The sequence below is a fragment of the Bos indicus x Bos taurus genome, chromosome 17 (assembly GCF_003369695.1).
Source record: "Bos indicus x Bos taurus breed Angus x Brahman F1 hybrid chromosome 17, Bos_hybrid_MaternalHap_v2.0, whole genome shotgun sequence".
NCBI classification, from domain to species: Eukaryota; Metazoa; Chordata; class Mammalia; order Artiodactyla; family Bovidae; genus Bos; species Bos indicus x Bos taurus.
Window position 1 is genome coordinate 37,304,616 of NC_040092.1, and position 21,527 is coordinate 37,326,142.

General features: G+C 35.6%; 1 protein-coding gene across 5 annotated transcripts in view; it reads left to right on the forward strand.

Annotated features, from left to right (window-relative positions):
* KIAA1109 (KIAA1109 ortholog) overlaps window positions 1-21,527 on the forward strand; it is a 195,382-nt gene that overhangs the window by 40,331 nt on the left and 133,524 nt on the right. For all 5 annotated transcript variants that reach the window (XM_027567282.1, XM_027567285.1, XM_027567284.1 and 2 more), the window contains exons 12-20: window positions 1,209-1,365; window positions 2,384-2,462; window positions 5,026-5,117; window positions 6,509-6,626; window positions 16,444-16,599; window positions 16,861-16,958; window positions 19,185-19,363; window positions 19,527-19,633; window positions 20,624-20,829. In XM_027567282.1, the coding sequence (XP_027423083.1) occupies window positions 1,209-1,365; window positions 2,384-2,462; window positions 5,026-5,117; window positions 6,509-6,626; window positions 16,444-16,599; window positions 16,861-16,958; window positions 19,185-19,363; window positions 19,527-19,633; window positions 20,624-20,829 (1,192 nt within the window). The remainder of the gene's footprint in view (window positions 1-1,208; window positions 1,366-2,383; window positions 2,463-5,025; window positions 5,118-6,508; window positions 6,627-16,443; window positions 16,600-16,860; window positions 16,959-19,184; window positions 19,364-19,526; window positions 19,634-20,623; window positions 20,830-21,527) is intronic.

Genomic DNA, 21,527 nt, shown 5'->3' on the forward strand with positions numbered 1-21,527 from the left:
TTAATGATGGCAAATTAAAGTCTAAAATCAATCAGTTTGCAAATTTTGTTCCGTTCATCTAATTTTTCTCTGTTCATTCCAAGCAGCATTTCCAGTTACTCATGACTCCTTCCTCATCTTTTCCTTTTAAAAGTCACAAATTGATACTTTTTCTGAATGTATGAGTAACATGCTAATTTTTTAATTACATAGAAGAGTCTGAATTGAAAATTTCTTGATTTCTTTCATCTTTTGTCACATAAGGGGAGGCAAATACATTAGAGCTCTAGCTTACAAACACTTGCATCTTTTTAGAAACCTGTTTCTCTTTAGACTCTTATTGTTATAATATTGATTAAAAATGATTATAAAAATAATAGAATAACATTTCTTTCTATGTGCCATGTACTACCAAGTGTTTGATGTGTGTTGTCATTTAATTCTTGGATCTATTCTCTGAGACTGGTTATGATAAACCTCATTTACAAGTGAGGAAGCAGGCAAGTATCCTCAGAAAGGTTAAGTAATTATCCAGAAAGCAAAAATGATTCTAATTAAACCATTCCCCTTCAACTCTTTATTTGCCATTTGTACATTTGATATACTTGTAGAAAGTCTTTACTTTCTCAACAGTATTGGTTGAATAGTGTAAACTGGGTCTTGCTGCTGCTGCTGCTGCTAAGTCGCTTCAGTCGTGTCCGACTCTGTGCGACCCCATAGACGGCAGCCCACCAGGCTCTGCTGTCCCTGGGATTCTCCAGGCAAGAACACTGGAGTGGATTGCCATTTCCTTCTCCAACGCGTGAAAGTGAAAAGTCAAAGTGAAGTCGCTCAGTCGTGTCCGACTCTTAGCGACCCCATGGGCTGCTGCAGCCTACCAGGCTCCTCCATCCATGGGATTTTCCAGGCAAGAGTACTGGAGTGGGATGCCATTGCCTTCTCCGAAACTTGGTCTTACCCACGTCTTATTTTATAGCAGTATATTAGGTGCTCAAAGCTCATTGATCTCTGAAAATAGAAAACAATGGAGAAAATAGTCTTTCATTTTACTGAAAGGAAACTATAGTAGGTGTTATTTTGTGACTTATTTTTTTGAAATTTATGTCCAATTGTTAAATGAGATAGTGATGATAATATCAGTATAAAGTATAATACTGATTTTAGTCTTTTTTATGAGAAGCAATTTCATTTGAATAACTTGTCATTATTCTTTCTTCCTCCTTATTTAGAGATTGTCTATGGAAGTTCTTCTTCCCTCCTGATTATCAAGTTCTGAAAGTTTCTGAAATTGCACAGCCTGGGAGACCAAGACAGATCCTTGCTTTTGAACTACGAATGAATATTATTGCAGATGCTACAATTGACTTGTTGTTTACCAAAAATAGGGTAATTATTGAAATTGTAGAAAGTAATGTTTAAAATTTGACCATTATCTTCCAGAGTGTTTTTCTGGTAATTAGTCCCATGCGTGTGTGCTAAGTTGCTTCCAGTTGTGGTTGAGTCTTTGAGACCCTGTGGACTTTAGCCTACCAGGCTCCTCTGTCCATGGAATTCTCCAGGCAAGAATACTGGAGTGGGTTGCCCTCCTCCAGGGTGTCTTCCCTACCCAGGGATTGAACCCGCATTTCTTATGTCTTCTGCATTGGTAGGTGAGTCCTTACCCTAGTGCCACATGGGAAACCTGACTAGTGCTATACTTGGATTCATTTCTGTGAGCTTTGCCTGACCCCTATCCCCAGTATGTATGTTACATCATTAAGTGCCAAATACTGGAAAGAATTAATGAAAATAGACTTTGATACTGTAGTCTCCTTCTTCTTCTCCTTTGAATCTAGCCAAATTGTTTTAGTGTATTTTTGGTATAAATTTGAACTTTTGCTCTTAGGAACTTTTAATACCTATTTAATATTGTTGTTGTGACTCAGTGCCTGACTCTTTGCAATCCCATGGACTGTAGCCTGCTAGGCTCCTCTGTCCATGGGATATTCCAGGCAAGAATACTGGAGTGGGTTGCCATTTTTTTCTTCAGGGAATCTTCCCGACCCAAGGCTTGAACTTTGGCGGGCAGAGTCTTTACCACTGAGCCACCTGGGAAGCCCTATTTAATATTGTGTATGTGTGCTATGCTCAGTTGTGTTCGACTATTTGTGGCCCTTTGTACAATAGCTTCCCAGGCTCCTCTGTCCATGGAATTTTTCAGGCAAGACTACTGGAGTGGCTTTCCATTTCCTCCTCCAGGTGATCTTCCTGACACTACAAGCGAACCCATGTCTTCTGTATTGCAGGCAGATTTCTTTTCTGCTGAGCCATTGGATTGATGATTGATTTTTGTCTGCGTTAATAACTGAAAAGTATAGATGTGAGAATAATTATAATGTCTCATATGAATTTTTTCTTTTGGTAGGAAACAAATGCTGTACATGTAAATGTTGGAGCTGGTTCATATTTAGAAATTAATATTCCAATGACGGTTGAGGAAAATGGTAAGCTACAATGAGTGTTTTTCTTTTTAAGTGATTATAGGCATAATTAATATATAAATAATTATTAATCTACTTAGACTAAAATTAATTGAGTTTTCTCTTTCAGTTTTCTGTTATATTTTAATGTGCCCTTGAAAAGTGAAAGTGAAGTCGCTCAGTCGTGTTTGACTCTTTGCGACCCCATGGACTGTAGCCTACAAGGCTCCTCTGTCCATGGGATTTTCCAGGCAATAGTACTGGAGTGGATTGCCATTTCCTTCTCCAGGGGATCTTCCCAACCCAGGGATTGAACCCAGGTCTCCCGCATTGTAGGCAGGCGCTTTACCATCTGAGCCACCAGGGAAGTCCTATGTGTGTCCTTAGTAAATGCTGTATAATTATTCATGCACCTAGAGAGAAGAGAAAAACTGTTTTATTCAAGCTAGGTCTTATTTGTGCTGTCATTGTACTTTATACCTTTCTTTTGTAAGATTGTGCATAATTTGCTTAGCATATGTTTTTCCTACTAGTCTATTGCTCTGTAAAAGCAGGTGCTGTATATTTCTTTTTACCAGTGTATACCTGGTACCAAACCCAAGATCTGGCACATGAAACATGGTCCATGGGCAGAAATTGATTCAGTAGCTAATAAGCTTTGTTTTAAGTTATATCTTTAGTAGACTTTTGTCAGAGAGTAAGCTTGTTCTTTGAATAGCATAACTTTAAGAAAGCAGAATATTTCATGTTTAACATATTAAATCATGCCCTGATAGTTGTAGTTTCATCTGAGGTAAGATAATCTAAGTTCATTATGCATTTGAAATTTGGGCCCTGATACAGATTAACCAGTAACATTAAACATTAAATACTTTTTGTTAAATTTATCAAAATGTCAAATAGTCTTCCTAATTTTTCTTTGTTTTTCCTATTCTCTTATTACATTTGTAATTGATAACAATTGAAATTCTGCTTTATTCACTCTTGAGAGTATGGAGAGTAGCAGCTTACCCTTATTTTTAAATTACTGTCTAGCAGTATTTCTATCACTTTCCCAGAAGCATGACTAGAGTAATTTTATATGATTGGCTCTCTTTCCTTATTTCTGTCACTCATTTTGTTTCTACAATAAGAAGAAAGCAGGCAAAGGGGTTGACTAGTTTGTGTTAAAAAGATAGCAGTTGAGTCTGCCTGCTTAGATAATTAATCGAAAAAGTGACTGAAAATGAGGTAGTATCTTTTCCCTTTAACTTTAGAGCTATTATAGTGAAGAACTAAACCTTATCTTAGTTACTTTTAAAAGAATAATCATACTAAATCTTAAAGTAGATATTGAGATTCTCTAGGATTCAGAGTAGTCGGTTGGAAAGTAGCATCTTTTAGGATAGCCTTAATTACTGACATATAGGTAATTCTGTAGGGGAAAGACAGTTGGGTGTTGCATAAAATTGAGAATAGTTCAGTTAAGGGAGTGCTTTTGCCTTTTTTAAACTGATGATGCAAATAGGATAATATTTGTACATATTTTTTAGGGGTACAGTTATTGGTGCACAGGGGTAAAGGGGCCATCTGAGGACTGAGGCATCATCATCTTGACCTATCATGAATTCATGGGAAGTGCCACAGCACAGTGACTGTGGAACTACATGAGCTAAAGGTCTAAGGAAAACCCAGTCAGATTCTTGGTAAAGTTGTTGTTTAGTTACTTGGTCATGTCCAACTCTTTTGCAACCCCGTGGACTATAGCCTGCCAGGCTCCTCTGTCCATGGAATTCCCCAGGCAAGAATACTGGTGTGAGTTGCCATTTCCTTCTCCAGAGGATCTTTCTGACCCAGGGATCGAACCCACATCTCCTGCATTGACAGGAGGATTCTTTACCAGTGAGTCACCAGGAAGCCTGGTAAAGGTTAGATCGCTTTTAAGATGAGTATCTTCAGAGAGAAAAATAGACTGAAGTCTTAGATAATAACAGAATAAAACATTTAAAACTTCCCCAAAAGATTCCGATGTTTGGGGGAAAAAATGCCCAGAGTGGGATGCATGTTGAATTAACCATATAATAATGATCATAGTTTTAGTGTTCATAGGAGGACAGTCCATCAAAAAAAGAAGTGAAATACTCTGAACTTTTCTGCTTTTATTCAGAAAAGGGCTGTGTTGTTTGATAACTGTCATTATGTAAGGAATAGCTGTTGTTCAGAAACTGTCACAATATAATGAGTAGTTGAAAATGATGAATATATGTACCCTTGAGTTAATGGGGAAAAAAAAGTCATGGGAGCAGTCTTAAAAACTTGCTTATTAATCATTTAGAAAATAGACTTGTAGTTTGGCATTAGAAAGCAAGATCAGGATAGATATTATATGAAAATGGAACTTTTTTTTCTCATCAGAGCTGTCCAAAATGAGAAAGGTTATGGATTAGATAGCATAGTCCACATTATTGGAAGTGTATTTAAATAGTAACTAATCACCAGTTTTCAGGAATTCCTTCTTTGGGTGGTGGGGGAATTGGTTTCCAGTTTCTGAAAATTTTAATTATCTATTTTTTTAGGTTCTTATTTTTTATGTTTTTACCTATTTTAGGTTATACCCCTGCGATTAAAGGACAGCTCTTACATGTTGATGCCACTACCAGCATGCAATACCGGACTCTCTTAGAAGCGGAAATGTTAGCAGTAAGTCTAATGTATATGATGATACACATATACCTATAAAATACAAATTTGGGTTTTATTTTTTAGTATAAAATTTTAATGGTCAAGTCATCAAATGATCTGTCTTCTTATTCAGGAACCACCAGGTGCTCTTGCCCATATTTTTGGGAAGAAGAGTAGATTCTCGATGCTTTGGATTCCTTTTGGCCTCTCCCTATTGCTCTTCTTTTAGGGGAAATGAATATAAGGCAGCAACACATGGGTTTTTGGCCTTTAAAAATTTGAGAAGTTGTATACCTGTGGCGGATTCATTTTAATGTTTGGCAAAACCAATACAATATTGTAAAGTTTAAAAATAAAATTAAAAAAAAATTTGAGAAGTTGTTAGAATTTTTTTTTTTTAATTTCATTGTATGGCTAGACACTCTCCTATGCTGTAAATAATTAGATAAATTTTTACTGTATGTTTCCTGGCCCCATCAGATTCTTTCTCAAGGTTAATAGTTCACTGTCCTTTTTACTTGATGAATAAAGTACAAGGAAGAAAATCTGATTGATACCCTAAATTGCACCACATTAGAAACAGAATTAATGTGGAAACACTCATGATTAAAAATTGCAGGCCAGGAACTCATTAATCAATCTGATTGTTATTTTTTCTCAGGGATAACAATAATAACCAAATTTACTGTGTGGAATAACTTATATTCAGAGAGGATTGTTTTATATTAGATGGTATCATTAGGTCCTTAATTGTTTATCTAAACAAGCACATTTACACGATATACGTAAATTAAGAGGAAAATTTTACAGTTTTCCAAGAATATATTGAGTACTATAAATATGTGTTAAACTGACATATTTAGCATTTTAATGAATTCCTGAGCTATTGCTGATAAATGGTACTGTGCAATAATGCTATTCCTGGTCAGGCAGCTCTTGCCTTTGGAGAATTGCCAAGTCTTGGCAGGTGAAATATATCACAAAGCACCATGTCAGATTTATAACTACTGTGCTGTCAAATGAGAAGCCAGGAGGCACTGGTGGCCAAACTTCTGTGTGACAGGGTGCACTGCACTCGATCCTCCTTGACCCTGAGCCTCACACTTAACAGATTAAGTTTAAAGAAGAATTAATGAGGTTACTCTCTTTGTTTAGCTACAGTATCAAAACTGTAGCCTGATTTGTTCTTAAACTTTTTTGGCCACATCATGGCTTAGTATTTCATGAGCTGGATGTAACCATGGGTACTGACCTTTAGCCACAGCAATTTGAAAATCTGTATAGGACCGTCTGTTCAACTCAGTAGGAAAATAAGTTTTAATTACCTGTTTGTGTGAGTTCATTTCTAATGCTGTTCACACAATGTCATGTTTTAACGTCTAACATTTTGCTTAACATTTGGCTTGCAGTTTCACATCAATGCCAGCTACCCCCGAATATGGAACATGCCACAGACATGGCAGTGTGAATTAGAGGTTTATAAAGCCACCTACCACTTCATCTTTGCACAGAAGAATTTTTTTACAGGTAATTTTCTAATAAGTAAGAATACAGTGAGATTTATCAGAGAGAATTTGTTTATATTAATTAAGTTTTGCCTTTAGATTCAACATAGAGACTTAATGACACAATTCATACTTTTTCACTTTTATACTTCTTTTGGGGCTGAGATTATTAGAGGAAAAATTTAAATATATATGTTCTGTGCTGTCTTTTTTTTTTGTAATTTTTAATTTTATTTTATTTTTAAACTTTACATAATTGTATTAGTTTTGCCAAATATCAAAATGAATGGACTTCTGTGCTGTCTTTTAACCCATAGAAGGAAACTGTGAACCCAAAATTGACCTTGGAAGGAAGTGCAAGAATTCTTTTTTGTGTCACTCTAATGGGGGAGTTAGATGGGGAGAATGAATTGGTTTTTTCCTCTTTATGAATTAGGCATCATAGTGGATTTATTATTTTGTTTTAATTATTGTAATCCACAGACAATATATTCACATAGTCAAATATGTTTTTATATTCAGAGTCCCTACTTAACTCCTTTCTGTTGATGTATATAATTGAATTAATACTATCATTAGTTGGAAAAATTCTTTTATTTCTTGCAGCATGTTATGATAGCTACTTATTACATTTTATGAATATGGGAATGTGTAGTCTTAGTCTCTGAATAACATAAATGTTTAATCACTACAGTAATTTAAATTATTACATAAAAGTAAGCATCTTTTTAGCTTTCTGTAAGAAGTTTAACCAAACAGAATCAGTCTGCTTTTCCAGGATCAGTGGCTACCCCAGAGTTTCTATTTGTTTGACTGATTGCTACATTTATCCATTTGTTTGTCCACCCACCAGTTGTTTATTTGTGGGTATAGCAGTGATTAAGATATGCATAGGTAGTCCTGTCGTGACATTATTTACTAGTAATATGATGTGAGCCAAATTGTTTAATTGTTTAAGCTTCAGTACCTTATCTATGAAATAGAGACAAGTTACATGATTCTTCTCCAGGATTCAGGTTTCAAGGTCTCAGTAGTAGAAACTTTGACAGAGTCCCAGAAAGTTAAGCTTTTGTCAGTGAAGCTGGACAATGAATACTTAATTCAGGTTTATGAAAAAAAAAAATATATCTAGAACTTAGTGTGTATTAGTGTCTGTCTCTGTTTTAAAGCAGTTTCACATATTAAATCATTAAACTTCTATAATAACTCTCTGAGGTCAATTTTATTATCATTATTTTATAGAAGAGGGTAGTCAGTTACAGAGTGGTTAAGCACTTTGTCTAGGTTTAGGTTGACTAGGTCAGGTTAGGATTCCAACCCAAAAGTCTGGCCCAAGAATCTGTTTTTATATAAATAACTTCTTTTCCTTCTCACTTAATATTTTGTCATTTCTAACTTTGCTTGTCTTTTAAAGTAGATTCCAGTTTCTTTATTTTTAGATTTTTTAGATTATAAATTATTTAATTTATTTAAACTTAAAAAACCCAACATTTTCAAGCATGTTATACTTCACATTGTGTTTCCTCCAGATTTCACAATCTCAGACTTTAGTAATGCTAAGAATAGTTAGATAGAAGTATAAATTTCTCAAGATTTAATGTTAATTTTGTAGTAGTGCTTACATTTAGACTGAATATTTTATTAAACAAGTACTCATTTCTTAAAATATAATTGTGTTTTTCTTGAATCTTTTTCTTTCTCTAACTCTAATCTTTATGCTTCTATCTGTTGAAATTCATTTTTGAGTTACTTTTTTTCTAAAATTGATTTGGAGAAATTTTTAAAATGTAGAAAGGTACAAAGCTTAAGTTCTCATTTCCCAGATTTAACAACTGTAATATTTAGATGTATTACTTCCAAAATCTTTCTGCTGCAGTGGGCATGCTCAGTAGTGTCTTACTCTTTGCGACCCCATGGACTAGTAACCCACCAGGCAACTCTGTTGATGGGATTTTCCAGGCAAGAACATTGGAGTGAGTTGCCATTTCCTTCTCCAGGGGATCTTTCCAACCCAGGGATCGAACCTGCATCACCTGCATTGGCAGGAGGATTCTTTGCCACTGCACCACCTAAGAAAACCCCAGAAATCTTTCTAGAATCCTTTAAAAACTTTTTTATTCTTTAAAAAAGATAGAATAATATTAGTCTAATCTTGGAGAAAATACACTTGGTCATAGTGTTTGAATTGCTTTTCTCTTTTCTCAGTTTTACATTTCTTTATTGACAGATTTTTGCAGAAAATAAATTGTCTATCTGTATGTCTCATGAACCATTCTCACATTAGTTATTAGTGAGCTAAAATTGTTCATAAGCAATTTCAATGTGAGACAAAGATCACTTCATGATAAAAACAATATAGAGCTGCCTCAAGAACGAAAGATTCAAAACAAAGGCAGAAGTGAAGTCTTTACTGGCAATAGTGAAATTGACTTAGGTTTACTCTAAGAGAAGAACATGACATTATAATAGTATTACAATCCCAGTACCACTTGATGGATATTTTATAGGGTGTAGCTTTCCTGGTAGCTCAGCTGGTAAAGTATCCACCTGCAATGCAGGGGACCCCAGTTTGATTCCTGGGTTGGGATGGTCTCGCTGGAGGGGGGATAGGCTACCCACTCCAGTATTCTTGGGTTTCTCTGGTGACTCATCTGGTAAAAAATGCACCTTTGATGTGGGAGACCTGGGTTCAATCCCTGGGTTTGGAAGATCCCCGGAGAAGAGAATGGCTACCTACTCCAGTATTCTAGCCTGGAGAATTCCATGGACTATATATAGTCCCAGGGGTTGCAAAGAGTTGGACACGACTGAGCGACTTTTGCTGGCCTAACAAATAGGCCAGCAAATTATAAAGCAAGTTGTAATTATATAGTAATTACTTAATTATAAGTAATTAATTATTTAAGTAATTATTACAACTTAGTTAATTATAAAGTAAGTTGTAAATGAGGTTTTTTCCCAGACTAATATTTAGATTACCAACTTCACAACTTTTTTTTTTTCCATTCCCAATATTTGTTGAGACATGTTTTATAGTTTGGTCCATTACCATTGAAAAAAATTCCATGTATATTTGAAATGAATGTAGTTAATAAATTGCCTATTAGTTCATGTTTAGCTGAATTTTTCAAACATTCTGTATATTTACTGATGTTTAGTATGCTTGACTTATCAATAATTAAGCATCAAGCATCAAAAACCTTCCTTTTTCTGGTAAATTTATTTGGTAAAACCAGCTGGTAATAAGGGCATTTTTTGGTTTAAAGAGAAATACATATTGGAAATAGTTTTTGAGGTTCCTAGTAAAAATATTTTGTTACCATAATTTTTAATATTTATCAGTAAAGATGTTGTGTAAGCTGGTGGGGAAACTGTACTGCAGAATATATTGAAATTGTAGATAAGATACTTGAAAAACGTGTAAGATATTAAAATAGAAATTGACTAATAACTATAAAATTACATTGGTTTCTTTAGATTAGTAGATTATTTGAATTTGTGTTTATTTCATTAGCAATTATATTTCAGCCTTTTAATTAGTAGTATCAAGTAAATAAATGCAACCACTATAAGCTGAGATTCTCTTATGAATAATGATTCAAAACAAATATAAACCATGATCTCAACCTGTAGAAAATTAGGAGGGTATCGGGAGAGGGAGCTCTAGAGCCTGAGCCTACCTTCGAGCAAGGGAGTCTTGGCTCCAGGCCCCCTTCTGGGCATGGAGGGCAATGTGTGGTTCCTGTTGGTCAAGAAGGAGGTGGGCTTGGGGCTCAAAGCAAAGGGGACTTAGCTGCAGCATCTGTCACCCCCATCCCTCTGGCCTCCCTCAGTTCCCCACACTTGGATCTTTCCTTCCTCACTCTGACTCTGTCCCTTCCCTATAGCCCAGCCTGGATCTATCCCCATGACCTATCTGCACCCTCCCACTGCTCCCCTGACCATGGCCCTCCCCCTGCAGCCACCCTCTCTTCTACATGGGTGACCCACTTCACTCTATCTGGGTTCTCACCTCTAGCCAGTCTCCAGCTTTCTGCTGTAGTCTAACCTCAAGCCCTTCTGTTATGGTCTAACCTCTGAACTTTCCACTGTGGTCATGCCCTTGACCTGCAGTCTAACATCCAGCCTTGTCCTGTACTTTCACCTCTCACCCTCCCACAGCAGCTTCACTGCCCTTATGGTGTAACATCCAACCATTCCAGTGGTCCAAGGTCCACCCTAGAACTCTCCCTTGCTATTTAACCTCCAACTAAGGTGGTCTAGATTTCCCTGATGGCTCAGCTGTGAAAGAATCCATATGCAGTGCAGAGGAGACAAGAGACGCAGGTTCAATCCCTGGGTCGGGAAGATCCCCTAGAGAAGGAAATGGTAACCCACTCCAGTATTCTTGCCTGAAAAATCCCATGGACAGAGGAGCCTGGCAAGCTACAGTGCAGAGGGTTGCAAAGACTCAGACACGACTGAGCAACTAAGCACATTGCTTATGTGCATATCTTTATTTATCAATCTCAAGTATATTGCACAACCATGAATTGTGACCCTAACAAGTACATGGAAGATGTGAATACAGAGGAAATCTCTATGATTGGAAGGCAATTAGAGAAAGTAAGAAAGGGCATTAAGATCTGAAATAATCTTTGTAAATGAACTCAGTAACATTAATGAAAATTTGCATAGTGTTTTCATAAAACATTCCAAAGCATATTCATTTTTATCAGCTTCACAACTCTGAAAAGAGACAGCTGTTACTGTTATCCCTGAGTTAATGGTGAGGAGATTGAAGAAACATTCAACAACTTGGGCAGACTCATGAAGCCAATAAGTGGGAGAGACATTTAAGAACAATTTTTTGACTATAGACCCTTGTTCTCTCTATATGGTCATGCTATTGTTAAAGATGGTTAGCATTTTCCTTAACAAAGAGGTTACCAATGAGTGTGTTTATTTTAGAAGGAATGAATAATTTGAATAAAAGTGCAGAACCAAGCATGTTTATGAGGGAAAAACATGAGGAAAAACAACTTGATGAGTGATAAATTTTGTATTGTGTAGTTGGTTAACGGCAGAGATGACGTTTGGGCACCTCCTGAGTGCTGACCATTGTGTTAAAGCTAGTGATAATGCAGTCAGGATAGTTAGGTACGATAGTATGTAGAAATAAAGTTTTAGAAGTAAGCATAGATACTGTAAGATATGATAAACTATTGGGATTGCTTGTTAAAAGAAATAAAAATGTATTTAAAATAAAGTAAAATTAAGTGGAATTTTCCTTTCTCTAGTCTCAGAATAGGTTAATTGGCCATATGCCTTTTATTGCTGATATAGTAAAATTCTGCATCTTATTAATACTAATTTTTATTGAAACTTGATATTATTTTGTCATTTTCCTGAGAGGATTTAATATATGTGTACAGGTTTCTGTATGTTGCAGTTATTTTTAAAATGAGTTCATACAATATTTGACTTCTGAGTTCTTTACTGAATCTAATATTTCTCCTTTAAAGATATCCTTTAAAATTCAAGGAAAATGACTTTAAATATATAATTAATTTTGCCTATTATTTTTCTTAGAATATCTTTAACAAGTGCCACCATTCATGTGCTATCTTGTGACAGTTTCTGTGCTAAAAGTTCACTTATTATCCCCTCAATTCTCACAATAAGTCTGTCAATTGTCCCCATTTTGTAAAAGAGAAGACCAATAGAATTTCAGTCATTTGTTCAAGATTATATTATATAACTAGTAAAACGATAAGCCAGAATATAAACCCAGGACTATCTGGTTGTCAAGAGTTTGTGTTATAACAATGGTACTTGCTGCTCTCCATCAAATACACAAAGTTCTGATTTTGTAGCACTGTATTATGTACTGAGTGTACAAAGATGAGCTTGACACCTTTAGGAGGATACGATTTATTGAAGAATGTGATTCCTGTGAGTATATAATACATGCAAATGATGTGAATGCTAGAAGGAAAAGCACTGTGACATCTTTATATAGTATAAAGAGCTTTTGCCTGTTGGGTTTAAAAAAATATTTAAGTATGAAAGGATATGCAGACAAAATATATGAACACAATTTTGAAAAGCAACAATTAAAGCATCTAATGCAGCAGTACAGTAAATCAGCAGTCAGTAAAGCTGATTGACTGTAATTCTACGGCCAAGACTGTTTTGCTCACATTGTATTCCCAGGGTCTAGAACAGAGTGTGCACACAGTAGACATTCTGTAGATATTTGTTTTGTGAATAAAGTGACATGAAAAAATATTCAACCCTCCTTGTAACGAAAATATTCAATTAAACTGAGATACCATTTTTCAGTTATCAGAAATCAAGATGCAGCACCCCAGCTGCCATCAAAAAAATAAAAATAGAGGTAGAAAGAAATATAATGCAGGAACAGGTACAGTGAAACAGATAGTTGACCATACATTTTTAATAACATGAATTGATCTACTACTTTTGGAAAGCAGTTTGTGATTTATTGTTGCTTAGTCACTTAGTCGTGTTCAACTCTTTGCGACCCTATGGACTGTAGCTCTCCAGGCGCCTCTGTCCACAGGATTTCCCAGGAAAGAATACTGGAGTGGGTTGACATTTCCCTCTCTAGGGGGTCTTCCTGACCCAGGAATCAAACCTGCGTCTCCTGCATCTCCTGCATTGGCAGGTAGATGCCACACCACTGAGCCAGCTGGGGAGTCCTTGTGATTTATAATAGCCTTCAGTTCAGTTCAGTTCAGTCGCTCAGTCATGTCCGACTCTTTGCGACCCCATGAATCGCAGCACACCAGGCCTCCCTGTCCATCACCAACTCCCGGAGTTCACTCAGACTCACGTCCATCGAGTCAGTGATGCCATCCAGCCATCTCATCCTCTGTTGTCCCCTTCTCCTCCTGCCCCCAATCCCTCCCAGCATCAGAGTCTTTTCCAATGAGTCAATTCTTTGCATGAGGTGGCCAGAGTACTGGAGTTTCAGCTTTAGCATCATTCCCTCCAAAGCAATCCCAGGGCTGATCTCCTTCAGAATGGATGGTTGGATCTCCTTGCAGTCCAAGGGACTCTCAAGAGTCTTCTTCAACACCACAGTTCAGAAGCATCAATTCTTCGGCGCTCAGCCTTCTTCACAGTCCAACTCTCACATCCATACATGACCACTGGAAAAACCATAGCCTTGACTATCCGGACTTTTGTTGGCAAAGTAATGTGTCTGCTTTTGAATATGCTATCTAGGTTGGTCATGACTTTCCTTCCAAGGAGCAAGCGTCTTTTAATTTCATGGCTGCAGTCACCATCTGCAGTGATTTTGGAGCCCCCAAAAATAAAGTCTGACACTGTTTCCACTGTTTCCCCATCTATTTCCCATGAAGTGATGGGACCGGATGCCATGATCTTGGTTTTCTGAATGTTGAGCTTTAAGCCAACATTTTTACTCTCCTCTTTCACTTTCATCAAGAGGCTTTGAGTTCCTCTTCACTTTCTGCCATAAGGGTGGTGTCATCTGCATATCTGAGGTTATTGATATTTCTCCCGGCAATCTTGATTCCAGCTTGTGTTTCTTCCAGTCCAGCATTTCTCATGATGTACCCTGCATAGAAGTTAAATAAGCAGGATGACAATATACAGCCTTGATGTACTCCTTTTCCTATTTGGAACCAGTCTGCTATTCCATGTCCAGTTCTAACTGTTGCTTCCTGACCTGCATACAGATTTCTCAAGAGGCAGATCAGGTGGTCTGGTATTCCCATCTCTTTCAGAATTTCCCACAGGTTATTGTGATCCACACAGTCAAAGGCTTTGGCATAGTCAATAAAGCAGAAATATATGTTTTTCTGGAACTCTCTTGCTTTTTCCATGATCCAGCGGATGTTGGCGATTTGATCTCTGGTTCCTCTGCCTTTTTTAAAACCAGCTTGAACATCAGGAAGTTCACAGTTCACATATTGCTGAAACCTGGCTTGGAGAATTTTGAGCATGACTTTACTAGCGTGTGAGATGAGTGCAATTGTGTGGTAGTTTGAGCATTCTTTGGCATTGCCTTTCTTTGGGACTGGAATGAAAGCTGACCTTTTCCAGTCCTGTGGCCACTGCTGAGTTTTCCAAATTTGCTGGCATATTGAGTGCAGCACTTTCACAGCATCATCTTTCAGGGTTTGAAAGAGCTCAAGTGAAATTCCATCACCTCCACTAGCTTTGTTCGTAGTGATGCTTTTAAGGCCTGCTTGACTTCACATTCCAGGATGTCTGGCTCTAGGTCAGTGATCACACCATCATGATAATCTGGGTCGTGAAGATCTTTTTTGTACAGTTCTTCTGTGTATTCTTGCCACCTCTTCTTGATATCTTCTGCTTCTGTTAGGTCCATACCTTTTCTGTCCTTTATCGAGCTCATCTTTAAAAAATTCATAAACTTTGATCTAGGAAATCTACTTTTGAAATCTGTCCTGTCAGAATAATTCTGAATATGTAAAATATCTTGTATGGAAATAAATACAATAACATCATCTACAACAAAAATTTGAAGAAAGTCTAAATATCAAAGTACAGTATATGGTTAAATAAATCTTTACAGATCTTTTTAATGAACTATCATTAAAATCCTTGTTACTGTCTATTAAATAACATGGCAAAATTTTGAGTTCAGTGAAAAAAGTAATACATCAAACATGTGCATCTTAGGATACTGTAAAAATTTACATAGAGAACAAACTAGAATGAGATATGTCCACAATATTAGATATTTGAGTAACAGAATATCAGGTGATTTTCTTGCCCTTTTATCTTCTTAAGTTTCTTTAAAGATATAATACGTGTATGAAATACATTAAAAATTTTCTTATCTGTAACTGTGATTAGTAAGTAAGCATTTTTACTCTCAAACTGTTTGTTATTGTTGTACTTCAGTTCCTAAGTCATTTCCAACTCTTTGCAAACCCATGAACTGCAGCACATCAGGCTTTTCTGTCCTTCACTATCTCCCTGACTTTACTTAAACTCATGTCCGTTCAGTCAGTGATGCTATCCAAACATCTCATCCTTTGTCGCCTCCTTCTCCTCTTGCCCTCAGTCTTTCCCAGCATCAGGGTCTTTTCCATTGAGTCAGCTCTTCACATCAAGTGGTCAAAGTATTGGAGCTTCAGTTTCAGCATTAGATCTTCCAGTGAATATTCAGGATTAATTTCCTTTAGTATTGACTGGTTTGATCTCCTTGCTGTCCGGGGGACTCTCAAGAGTCTTCTCCAACACCACAGTTTGAAAGTTGTCAATTCTTTAAAAGGCACTCAGCCTTCTTTATGGTTCAACTCTCACATCTGTACATGACTACTGGAAAAACCATAGTTTTGACTATACTGAACTTTGTCCGCAAAGTAATATCTCTGCTTTATAATACACTGTCTACGTTTGTTATAGGTATTTTTCAACGGAGCAAATGTTTTTTAGTTTAGTGGCTGCAGTCACCATCTGCATTGATTTTGGAGCCCAAGAAAATGAAATCTGACAATGTTTCCACATTTTTCCCATCTGTTTGCCATGATCTTAGTTTTTTGAATGTTGAGTTTTGAGCCAACTTTTTCACTGTCCTCTCTCACTTTCATCAAGATGCTCTTAAGTTCCTCTTCATTTTCTGTCATTCAAGAGGTATCATCTGCATCTACGAGGTTGTTGATAATTCTCCTACAATCTTAATTTAGCTCCATTTAAATCACCTTTTAATATCTTTGTATAAAAATTCTTTTTAGTTACAATTGAAAACATCATTTTTGATGTTAGAATATTTTTATTTTGTTTTCTCAATTTCAATTAATTGTGCATTTTGTCTCCTACTTCAATTATTTTAGATTTAATTCAAGACTGGTCAAGTGATAGTGCACCAGACATTTTTTCATTTGTTCCATATACATGGAATTTTAAAATCATGTTTCATCAATTTGAAATGATTTGGGCAGCTAATCAGCACAACTGGATTGACTGTTCCACTAAACAACAGGAAAATGGTAGGTACTTTAAAAAAAAATAGGTTAAATATTCTGTTCATTAAGACAAATATCAACAAAGAAAATTGGTGTTGATTTTGTAGTTTTAATAGGTACTAGAATTGACCTTTTTTTGCATTGTCTTGTGAGACTCTCAGAGAACTATTTCAGAATTCATATTGAACTAAGCATTTAAATTTAATTTTGTTTAGGTATGTATTTAAGGCAGTTTTTATTTCTTTTTTTTTTGGAAATTAAATTTCTTTTTCTCTTTTTTTGCAGTGTACCTGGCAGCCTGTGGGGAAACATTAAACATTGATTTTTCTTTGCCTTTTACGGACTTTGTTCCAGCTACATGTAATACCAAGTTCTCTTTAAAAGTACGTATAATTGGATGCATTGTTTGTTCCACAAGGTCTATTAATAAGTTTGATTTCCCGGTGCTTATCTTTATTCTCTCCTGCCCATTCTGTTGCCAGCCTGCAGTATTTTGGCTTTCCTCCACTGTTCACTAACTTTAGTGTCACAGAATTGCTTCTGGTTTTTTTTTTTTTTTTTTTGGTAGTTAATTGCAATATTCTGCCATTCCTGTAAATTCCCTAAGTTCCCCTAAGAAATTGCACAATAATTTGAAAACATATGTGTACTCCAGTATTCATGGCAGCATTATTTACAGTAGCCAGGATATGGAAGCAACCTTAGTGCCCATTGACAGATGAATGAATGTAGATGAAGAAAATGTGGTATATATACTCATTGGAGTATTACTTAGCCTTAAAAAAGAATGAGATCGTAGCATTTGTGGCATAGATGACCTAGAATGGGTATTATGCATAGTGAAATAAGTCAGACAGAGAAACACAAATACTGTATGTTTTCACTTATATTTGGAATCTAAAGAACAAAATGAGTGAATAAAGCAGAAATAGACTCTGAGATACAAAAAACAAACTAATGGTTACTAGAAAGGGGAGGGGTGAAATAGGTGAAGGAGATTAAAAGGTATAAATTACCAGTTATAAAATAAACAGGTCACAGAGATGTAATGTAGAGCACAGGGAATAAAATCAATATCTTGTCATAACTTTGTGTAATGTGTAATCCATAAAAACATTGAAATACTCTGTTGTACAACTAAAACGAGTATATTGAATAATATTGTAAGTAATTGTACTTCAGTTAAAAAGAAGTTGGCTGATGAAAAATAATTCCTTGAGTCAATTATTTTGTTAGAGCTCATTTCTAACCTCTATGACTAATCTTTATTTTCTCTTAAGAATTTTTGTAGCTCTAACGTTTTACTAAGTCTGTGAGCTATATTTTACATTTTTTTGTACAGTTGACCCTTGAACAGTCTGGGGATTGGGGTGCTGACTCTCCCTGCCATCAGAAAATTCATGTGCAATTTAGAGTTGGTTCTCCTTAGATCCTCCATATCCTTGGTTCCTCTGTATCCAAGGTTCAGGATCTGCAGATTCAACCAACTGCAGAGCATATAGTAATGTAGTATTTACCATTGAAAAAAAACCCACGCATAAGTGGACTTGTGCATTCACACCTGTATTATTCAAAAATCAACAGTGTTTCATTTCTAATTGTACCCTTGAATTCAGGGAATAAATACAAGGACCCTTCTTCCTTTTATCCAAAAGCCAGCTCTGAGGAGTTCAAAATTCATGGTACATCTAATTTTAAGGTATATACAGTCAACAGTAGTTGTAGTATTGGTGGAGGTTATGGTGGTAAGAAATAAAAACAATAGTACAAGCAGCCAGCACTTTTTAACATCTTCTTAGTGCCAGACACTATTCCAATTGCTTTATGTGTAGTAATTCATTTAATTCTCAGAACAACCTTCTTAAAGTAGTTGTTATGTGCATTTATGGAATGGGAAACTGAGGAGGCAAGTTTATGTAACTTGTCATTAGCTAGTGAGTGGCTAAGTTGGAATTTGGACCCAGGCAGTAAAGCTGACTGTGGTGCCTGTTAAGAAACCAGGCATCAAGATGAGCAAAGATTAGGGCACCTGTAAGGGAAAAAAGTGAAACTCAGTGAAGATCCTTTAATATAATTCTTTTTTATTTATTTATTTATTTTTCAGCTTTTATTTATTTATTTATTTTTTAATTTAATTTTATTTTTAAACTTTACATAATTGTATTAGTTTTGCCAAATATCAAAATGAATCCGCCACAGGTATAAAAGCCAGTTGAGGAACCAAGACTTACTAAATACAGATAATCATATTTTTAAAATTAATGAAAATATTGAGCATATTCCATCTGAGCTTATATTAGATAATTCTGTTTTTTTTTTTTTTAACTGAATTATATGTGAAATATCCAAGGAAACCTTCTTACTGTTCTCTAAAAATTTTGCAGTTTGTTTCCCTGATTTTTTTCTTGACTTTCTAAGCAGAATTTCAGATAATGTAAAATCTTATTCCAGTTACTTACCTGACTATTCAGTGTAAATTTGCACTTTCAGATTTATTTTTTACTGAATTTATTCTCAAGCGTATTATAGATAGACTTGCTTGTAAATAGTATTCTAACAAACTTCTGTACCTGTTTTATTACTTTGGGTTATTATTAACTGTTTTTTAGGGGGAAGATGTTGACCTTCATTTGTTTCTACCAGATTGCCACCCTAGTAAATACTCATTATTTATGCTGGTAAAGAATTGCCACCCCAATAAAATGACTCATGATACTGGTATTCCTGCTGAATGTCAAAGTGGCCAGAAAACAGTTAAACCAAAATGGCGGAACATCACTCAAGAAAAGTAAGTATTTAATATTAGCAATTTAAGTATTTTGTGTTAATGTGGAAAAATTATGCTTTCAGTCCTTTCAGAGAATAATAGTAAAATTTGTTTATATGTAACTGGTGTCTACAATTAAAGGAATAAGTACCTGACTAGAAACTTTATTTTTTACTCTTCAAAGGGCTGGTTGGGTTGAATGCTGGACTGTCCCAAGTGTCATGCTTACAATTGATTATACATGGCATCCAATTTATCCACAAAAAGCAGATGAACAGCTGAAACAGTCATGTAAGTGTTTCTGTATAATCAGTATCTTAAAATGTCAAAATTGATAAACATCAAGGATACAGAGAAGAAATTAAAACTTTTTGGAAATGCATCTATTCTTTTGACATAATTATGCTTCTAAGATTTTTGGTATAACATTCTTTGGGCATTTGCTATCAATTACTAGGCCAAGCTGTTCCTTGGTTTACTTTATCTCATTTAATCCTTAAAGCAACTCTGTGAAATAGATATTATAATATTATTGTCATTGTTGAGTTGAGGAAATATGCTCAGAGAAAGGAATAATTTTCTCAAGGTCTGGTGGGCAGAGCTGGAGTATGATATCAGGTATATGTACATCTATAGATTTAGAGTGCTTGATTTTGTAAAATGTTAGTTTCTTTAATGCATTTTGACAGCTGTCATTTATAGTTTCCCAGAGGCTTAAGTGCTGCTTTATTTGGGTTCAAAGTAGAAATTAGAATCTAGTGAAAATATTTTCTTTGTATTTTTCCAGTGAGTTAAGTATTAAAGAATAGTTTTTGTAACTTTCTTATATATAGATCTTGATAATGCCACAGTGCGTTTGTATAGCTGTTTATGTGAAAATAACTATAGTTTAATGTCCAAGTATAGTTAGAGCCTAGTTCTGACCCAGCTTTACTGTATATTGCCAGAACTTGATAATAATATTGCCTTTGTTAATGAAAACTTTTTATTGATTCTTTGTAGTAGTAATAATAACAAGCAAAGACTTATTTGGAGCTCTTTCTGGATTTGTGTATTTTATATGTATTTCAATGAAGTCTGTCTATTCTTTATTGCATTTTTAATTATTAGTCTTTTAGTTTTGTTTTCATTATATACTGGAGACATTTTATTAGTGTTGGTTGATTTCATATTTACAAAATAGAATTTTTTAGTGAATAGTTTCTTGAAGAACTTTTAAGAGATCCTTTTCCCCCTTTCCACTCAAACATTATTCTTTTTTTTTCCCTCCATTTATTCCAGTGTCAGAAATGGAAGAAACAATGCTATCTGTGTTAAGGCCATCTCAGAAAACAGACAGAGTTGTTTCTTCTCCCTCTACTTCTTCACGTCCTCCTATTGATCCCTCAGAACTTCCACCTGATAAACTTCATGTAGAAATGGAACTTTCTCCAGATTCTCAGATAACTCTCTATGGACCTCTATTAAATGCCTTTCTGTGTATTAAGGTAAGATTTTTAAAAGAATGTCCATATTTTTAAATGTAGGAAAAGCAGTTAACTATCTAATTGATATTGAGACCATTTGAAATGGCCAGTTTTATGATTTAAAGCATTTAGGATATATGTTCACTGAACTTGTGGTGTTAGGCTCAATTATAAAATTATTTGTTAAAAATAGTCTTAAAAACTCCTCATTTAGCATTTTTTTTGAGAAGTTAGTATATTCTAGGAATTTTGTGCCAGTTACTAGAGATAAAAGATATAGCATCTGTTGCTAAGAAGATAAGCTAGAGCAGGATATATATGTACCTGGACAGTTTTAACACATTGTAATTAATGTGGCAGCAGAAGTATAAAAAACTTTGTTATCTGAGGATAAGTACCAGGAAAAGGCTACTTCAAGTGAGTTCATTAAAAACCAACAATTTTACTTCATGGTAAATAATAAGCAAAGAGTTATTTGGAGCTCTCTCTCGAGTTCAGTTCAGTTGCTCAGTCATGTCCGACCCTTTGTGACCCATGAATCGCAGCACGCCAGGCCTCCCTGTCCATCACCAACTCCCGGAGTTCACCCAAACTCATGTCCATCAAGTCGGTGATGCCATCCAGCCATCTCATCCTCTGTTGTCCCCTTCTCCCCCTGCCCCCAATCCCTCCCAGCATCAGAGTCTTTTCCAATGAATCAGCTCTTCTCATGAGATGGC